Source organism: Mytilus trossulus, unplaced genomic scaffold (genome assembly GCF_036588685.1).
Source record: "Mytilus trossulus isolate FHL-02 unplaced genomic scaffold, PNRI_Mtr1.1.1.hap1 h1tg000187l__unscaffolded, whole genome shotgun sequence".
Lineage (NCBI taxonomy): Eukaryota > Metazoa > Mollusca > Bivalvia > Mytilida > Mytilidae > Mytilus > Mytilus trossulus.
Genome location: NW_026963309.1, coordinates 44,340 through 52,393, shown reverse-complemented (window position 1 = coordinate 52,393; position 8,054 = coordinate 44,340). Strand labels below are relative to the sequence as shown.

Sequence of the window (8,054 nt, the reverse complement as noted above, 5' to 3'; positions counted from 1 at the left end):
TTCAGTATTTCAGACCAGCTCCTCACTAATATTTTTTCAATTAAGTGATTTGTTCCTTTCTTACACATGAAAGCACGATGTACAGATTATCTGATGTATTTTTGACTTTCTATATTAGAGTAGCACAGGTTCTGCTGACTAATGATCCTATTTACATTTAGGAATACTTTTTATTTGTTCATCTGTTTTTTTTGGTTGCATATATGTTTTGATGACTTTCTTCATTTACCCATAACCATGTCTGGTCGTAGCAGTTGTAGTAAATTGCACCCAGAGAGAAGACCAGGACCATGTGCCTATTGTAACAATGATCATGTATCAAATAGATATATTCATTTAATTCAGAAAGCGAGTGACTTGCCAGATTTTACCAATTTTGTTTCTTTAAGTTATAAACTTTCTGATTTAGACTGCATATGCAGAAAATGTGAGGGCAAGTTAAAAAAAGCTTTTTCCAGACAACAGAATGATTCCCACACTGTCACTGAACCAGAGGTTTCCCCATTTAAAAAAATATGTACTGAGACTGATAAATGTTTTTTGTCCAATTTTGCAGATGCTGAAGAGTGTACTAGTTCAGATATTCATCATTACACTGAAATCAATGTTCCAGTTTTTGATAAAGCTTTTTCAGTTTCTATCCATACACAGTTTCCAGAATACAGTACCAGTGATACCTTTTTTTCTCATCTTTGTCATTCCCATTATAATAAATTAAACAAATGTATTAACTTAACTGTTGTACAATGTATAGTCTGTGATAAATTTTCTGGAAAAAATACTGGTTCATTTAAAACTGTCAGTGAGGATAAACGGGAGCTATTTACTCGTTACTTTAACTTTGATATGCATGTGGAAAATTTAATTTGTTGTCCATATTGTTACAATAATTTTAATTCATTTTCTAGATCAGATGCTGCAGAGGACCAGTTGTCCAAAACCACTGAATACTTATTCAATTGTTTGGAAAATTTTACCATTATAGACACTGAAAAGGTTACATCAGAAAATATAGATATATTTTCTTTCAGGTCTGTCCTAGAATCTGTAATAAATTCTTTTGTAGAAGAAAAAGCCTTGCTTTTACCAAATTTATTTGAGCAGTACAAATGTATTTTACACAAAAATGCAAACAAATTAGGCTTATGTGTTGAGCAGAAGGTTTTTCATCGTCCACAGTGGTTATTTACCATGTTAAAGTCGTGCCTTGGCAGAGCCCTAGCATATTATGTGCCAAACAAGAAAAATTTAGGGAGGATGATATATAGGAATGGTACTGATATATTTGCTTGTTTACATACACTTGTTGTTGAAAATAGTAAATGCATTGAAGAGAATAAAAGATTAAATAAAGAAAGCATTATCCAAGCAGAAAAATTGGCTTCTACTGTATCAGAGGAAAAAAGAAAAAACAAACAAGAGCAAAGTCTAGAAGATGCTGTAAAAATCTTAAAAAATTATGTCAAAATATATGTTTCAGATAAAATCAAGATGGACGGACTTCCTGACATAGACAATTTTAATTGTAAAGATGAAATTTTGAAAATCCCCCCTATATTATGGAATTTTATTTTTCGAATTTGTTCTACAGATAATGAAGAGAAAGTACTGAAGAAGTCACAGTTTACTTGGAGTTCGCATTATTCTGAACCTCTTTTTAATATTTTCAGAATGATGCCACGTTTGTACATTTTGAGTTGTATTTTTCATTTACAGAATTCTCAGTGTGTGCAACCTTTGCATTTGTTATGTACAGACATAGCTGACAAATTTTCTAATTCATCAAGTACGTTTCTTTCTATTAATGCTAGATTAGGGGCTGGTATCTCTAAGGACTCTCTTAGAAGGTACATCACTAACAGGTGTAGAGAGTTGGAACAAAAACAGAGGTATATTTTATCAGATAGTTTTATTGTAGCCTCATTTGACAATCTTGATAAAAACCAGGCTTACTCTGTAGTATGTGCTGGAAAAGATAGAAGTGGCTTTCATGGAACCACAATACAGACTGTGGTTCCAAAGCCCAGTCAAAAAATTAATATGTTTGATGACTCTAATCTGATTTCTAATCTTAATCATGTTAATCAGACCAACATCGAACATGACATATCTGAAGTTCCCAATTCCAGAGACCGTAAACTGGAAAAAGGAATTATTCAGAAACTTGTCAATCCAGAAGACAAATTTGGACTACCACCTGTTAAAAAGCAAAACAAGTTTTCTGACATGTCACCATCAGATTTAGAAGAAACAGCTGCAGAGATTTCAGCATGGGATGAATTTTATAGAAGTATTACTAAATATGGATTTTCTAAAAACTTTTTTAAGAAAGAAAATATTGTTTTACCAGGTATTAAAACCTTTTTTTCTATTCCTGTTGAATCCACTGAAAAATCAGATTTTTCATCAGTGGCCATATTGGACGAAACAGCAGATAGCAAAGATACAGTATTAAAGGTTTTGAATATTTTATATGATAAATTTCAAGTTGGTCAGTTAACAAATTATGTTATTGTTGTAGGTGATGGAAAGAGTTACGATCATTTGATCAAACTGAAATCTGAATATGGGGAACAAATGGATTGGGTACTTGCCTACCCTGGGGATTGGCATATTTTAAAAAATGTCCTTCCCATATTTGTAAAGATTTATTTTGATGCAGGATTAAAGCAACTTGCTACTAAACATCATCATGGAGCTACATTAAAAGTTTTAACTGAGTGTAGCAAGTTTGCTGTAACTCATAGGTTTTTTATACAAGCTTGGGAAGCAGTTATGAGACATCAAGTGAAATCCTTTTTTGAATACAAATCATGTGAATCACCTTATGATATTCAAATTTCAGATTTAATACTAAATATTATTTCAGATATGTCATTAGATGAAGAAGAAGATGAGGTTTGTAAACCTGATGTCTGGGAGAAGGTATGTGAGAAAAAAAAGGAGATTTTTGCTTTATTTACAGATGAATTATTAGAAGACTATAAAACTTGGCGTCATGAGAACTCCTCAGTCAACCAAACTTTTGCCTTTTGGGACAATTTTGTACATTTAGATTTTATGGCTTATCTTGGTTTGTTCTTCTCCATACGTAGTAGAAACTGGCACTTGCGCAATGTTTCGCTGAAAAAAATTACTTGTCTATTTCATGCTTTTGATAGGCAAAATTATCAGAGACTAATACCATACCATCTTGCTGATCTCCACACCTTTCCAGAACCTGTTATTCAACATTTTACAGCTGGCTGCTTCTCAGTTTCAATTTCAGGTAAACATTTGTATTCTGTAGCATTAGATGAAGCACATGAAATGGAGATTAATTTAAAGTCAAAAAATGCTCTTAACTCTTTCAGCCAGTCTTCTTTAGCTAACCTCACTTTTTATTTACCTTACCGAGCAAAGACATTGCACAACCTTAAATCAGAATTACAACTTGAAAGAGAAGAAGGTTTATATCAGAGAGAAGGTACAATGTCTTATGTTAAAAATGCAGAAAAAACAGTTTGTGAATACATGTGCAATTTAGAAACATCATCTCTGTTTGACATAAACTGTAATGAACATTTACACCATATTTTTACTAGAACTGAAACTGATCATGAACAAACTGACAGTTTGATAAATTACAGAAAGTATGGCGAGGAAGACATGGCTAACTATTTGAAATGCTTTTTATTTAGGACTTATGAAACAGCAGGAAAGCCTCCCTCAAGAAAAAGAAGAAATTTAAAAACTTTTGCCCCTATTAAAATAACTATTCACAAGCAAAAGAAAGAAATTAAAGATCAAAATACAGTGATTTCTTGTTTAAGAAAAAAAATTGCTTTTTCAAAGCATAGTGGTAATGCAGTCAAAGATTTAGACCAGTTTTTACAGTTACCTCGTGCTTTGTGCGATGCAGAAGGAATTCCAGAAAAGGGTCAAAAAGCCACTGCAGCTAATGTCTTTAAAAATATTTATTCTGATGCTTTTTTATTACAGGTTCCTAAGGCTCCAGTATCAAGTAAAACTACTGTCATTATTGATGGTATGTTTATTATTAATACCAGTCCACTTGCCTCACACCAGACCTTTGGTGATTATGGTGATTTTCTTTTTAATAGATGGATTATAAAGTATTATAATCAATATACAGCAAATGAGGTTCATTTACTGTTTGATGATCCAAATAGGAATGGTGTGAGCCCAAAAGACATTGAAAGAACACGAAGGAATACAGTTGTACAGGAACCAGTGGTACGTACATGTATTTCCTCTGACACCCCATTGCTATCAAACTGGAGAAATTTTATTGCAGTTCGGCATCAAAAGCGACTTTTGGTTAACTTTTTGTCTGAATATTTTTTATCTCTTTCATTGACTTATTTCTCTACTAACCAATGTTGTTTTGTTACAGCTGGAGGATTCGACGATGACAGAAAAGACAGAGCAATTTCCATATTAAAGGGTCAGGTGGTAGATTATGACTTGGCATCTGGCAATCATGAAGAGGCAGACACTAGAGTATGGTTACATGCATCAGTAACAACAGCAGATCAAGTCATAATCTACAGCCCTGATACTGATGTATTTTTTATAGGTTTGCCACTTGTACCTGCTTTGAATAAAACTGTATATGTGCAGTTGAGAGATTCACCATACAACAATTCATTTCTTTCCATGGACAAACTGGTAAAGTGTATTACTTTAAATGATTCGCTTTTACAGGGAATTGACAGTGTTTTGATATGTATGCAGTTACTTTTTATCTATAGTGGATGTGATTTTGTGTCATATTTCAGAGGTTGTGGTAAAAAGACATTTTTTGATGTATTTAGAAAGCATGCCTCTTTCATTGTGGGAAATGGAAGCTTTTCAGATGTTCAGGGTAATAATGGCCTTTATTCATTTTACAGGTTGATATGTTCTGTTTATTTTAGTAAACATCGTGCTGCATTTCAGCCTTATTCTACCCCTAAATCATTATTTGATTCTATTTCAGAGGGGGACTTACATGAAAAACATTTATCTTTTATTTCAGCTATCAGAGAAAAGCTGTGGGAAAGAGTGGTCACTGAAGTGGAAATGATGCCAAACCATGAAGCCCTCAAACTACACTGGATGCGGTGTTGCTGGGTGTTTGATTATTGGAGTCAGAGCACCAGCAATACCCATGCACTACCTGATTTGTCAAAATGTGGATGGCAAATCACTGATAATAGATTAGAAATTGTTTGGGACACTGTTTTAAATTTTCAGAAAGTCGAGAAAACTGTAGAATGGTATACTAAAGGGTGTGGATGTAAGACTGGATGCAAAACAAATAGGTGTAAATGTAGAAAGGCACAAAATGAAAACTGTGATGGTTTTTGTGGTCCAGGTTGTAAATGTGTAAACTGTTTTAATGTTCCAGGTAGTGGAGATCAAGTACTAGATATGTCTATTGACCTTGATGATGATGTCATTTTAGATGACACAGAAGAGTTTGAAGATCCAGTTGAGGTTGAACAACCTGAATTAGATGGATTAGTAGAGGAACTTGATCAAACAGATGATTATTGGCTTTTCAGTACTGAAGAGATTTAATTTTTATTCCTTTTCAGACAAAAATACTTAGATGAATGTTTTTCATGGCAAATCTGTTCAGTTTATCACAGACACAGTGCTTTCAGATGAAAAGTGGAATCAAGCTTGAAATATTGTAATAGGTATTCTTTTAATGTTCTGCATATTTAGTTTTTGATGTTCTGGAAATTTGCATTGGTGGGTTTCTGTCAAAATAATCTATATCTAACCAATGCTTTTACTGAAAATGACACTTCTATTTTGAAAGAATGTTTCATTAGAGAAGCCTTGAACCTAAATTTGATAAAAAATTTGCAAGTCTTGAAATCTTGCTTGTCAATATTATTTGAGTCAGTTATCTAACTGCATTTGTATGAAATAATTTGATAAAACTTTGTGTATATAATGTTTAGGATTAAAGTGTTATGTTTTTTTTTATATTTTTGTATATAACTTTCATGTAAATTGATAATATTCACTGATATTTTTTTGATTTTATTAATATTCATTAGTCGTATTGGTCTTGTTTAACAATTGTTTTGTTTTCAAATTCCTATCGCTAAATTTGCAAGTTCCACTGTTCAAATTTGTTATTGTTAATTCTAATTTTGAACCTCATCTTTTTGTGCATTTCAGGTATATTGGGGCTTGATATATTGAAATCTTATCAAAGAGAGATAACTCTTAAAATTTGAGCTATTGGAAAGAACTGCATTAATTATAATCACTATATTTCTTTTAATAGGACTAATGAATGGCTGTTCTTGATGTTTATTTTAACTAGACACCAAAGGAGATTAGCAAATACTTATGTATAATGCTAGATCTGTAATGTACATGTTTTTATGCCTTTTTTTTCAGATAGCATCATCTATTATCATAGATATTTTTCTGTTATTATGTTTGTACCACAAATGATCAAGAACAATTATCTTCACTAATTTGCTTTATGCTTTGTACAAGTTTCAGATCTGTAAATACTGGTTTGAGAAAATTTTATGTTGGATGTACAGATAATAAAGGTATGTATATTATATAAAAATGGAAAGGGCAGATACAGGAGTTTGAAAATACAGTAAAATATGTTATCGCTAATTTTCACGGCAAAGTATATCAACAATGTGAATTATCAGTTGCCTATTAATAGCAACATATAACATTCAAATATATTTGAATGTGGACTTAATCATGTTAATCAGTACAAAGATTAATGCAATTTCACAAATAATTTGACTAGCAACTTTTAGTATTAACAATATTGATTAGAAATACACATTTACTTATTATATGAATTGAATGGACTAAAGATCTGAGTTTTCTAACTTGTTAACAAAATAAGGCCTTGTAAATATATAATTTTAAAAGGATTGAATTGTTATTTCTTGCAATTGAATATCATTGTTCGTATATAAATATGTATATTAGTTACTAGGTTTTACAACTTGTGTAACTTTTACTTTTATGAAGCTAATTTTGAGCAAAAAAACTGATGGAGTTGTTTGATTTAAAATGAAAAAGTTATGAAAGCTAAGCAGTTTATTATATTTGTCTGCATGCTATGATAATAAGAGGGGCATATTGATGCTTGCCTTGCAAAAAGTTATAACATGTGTTTTTTTCTTTTTATTTTAGGTAAGTGAATTGGAATATAGAGATATTGGTTTGCTGTCTTTGAAGGATTTTCCATGGATAGTGAATGAACATTTTAATCAAAAATAAGATATATGATATCTTGCATAGTATTTTTCTCTATATGTTTTTGTAATTTGCCACTTTAAAAAAAATAATTTTAAATTCTTGGATAATCATCTCTGAGAGACAAAATTAAATTAATAAAAATCTGAAGAGGTCCAAATGTGCTCAAAAAATAATTGTGAAAAAGTTTAGTACATTACAAGATATTCTTTGAAAAGTTTAAAGGATAGAAGTTTTTAAAGATTGAATGTTTAGTATAGTTAGCACAAACATGTGTTTACTTAGAAAGATGTGCTTATTACATGTCATTATTATTTCATGTTTTAATGATTCAGGTAATATTTTGTGTTGTCTTATTTGTGAATGCTTGTCATTCTGTATCGTCTTGGGAAAGTTGGTATTGCACCTTTAGTACCTCTATGTGTGAATGCTGGTCATTTTGTATCGTCTTGGGAAAGTTGGTATTGCACCTTTAGTACCTACTGTGAATGCTGGTCATTCAGTCTTTTTTTGTGAATATTACCAGTTCATTATTTATTGATGTAATAATCTTCTTTTCATACATCATACATGTATACATTTGTGACCAGATCTGGCAGATCATCAATTTTCTTTTCAAAAAGAATTTGCTGAAACAGGACAACATACCTTTTTTTGTGTTTTATTCGAAAAATAATAAACCTCTTATTTGGTCCAACAGATATTTGGCGCTTTTTAGGTGATCTTCTGAAAATGTGGCAAGTTGTATAAGATGTGTATAGTACCATGTGTTTCAATTTACAATGTTCTTGTAGTTCAATAAATTGTTCATCAGA

General features: G+C 31.4%; 1 protein-coding gene across 1 annotated transcript; it reads left to right on the top strand.

Annotated features, from left to right (window-relative positions):
* Positions 1-237: 237 nt before the first annotated feature.
* On the top strand, positions 238-8,054 carry LOC134700888 (uncharacterized). The gene is made up of 3 exons (XM_063562040.1): positions 238-1,440; positions 1,717-6,566; positions 7,177-8,054. Exons 1-2 carry the CDS (start codon positions 238-240, stop codon positions 5,563-5,565), a joined length of 5,052 nt encoding a protein of 1,683 aa, XP_063418110.1. The 3' UTR covers positions 5,566-6,566; positions 7,177-8,054.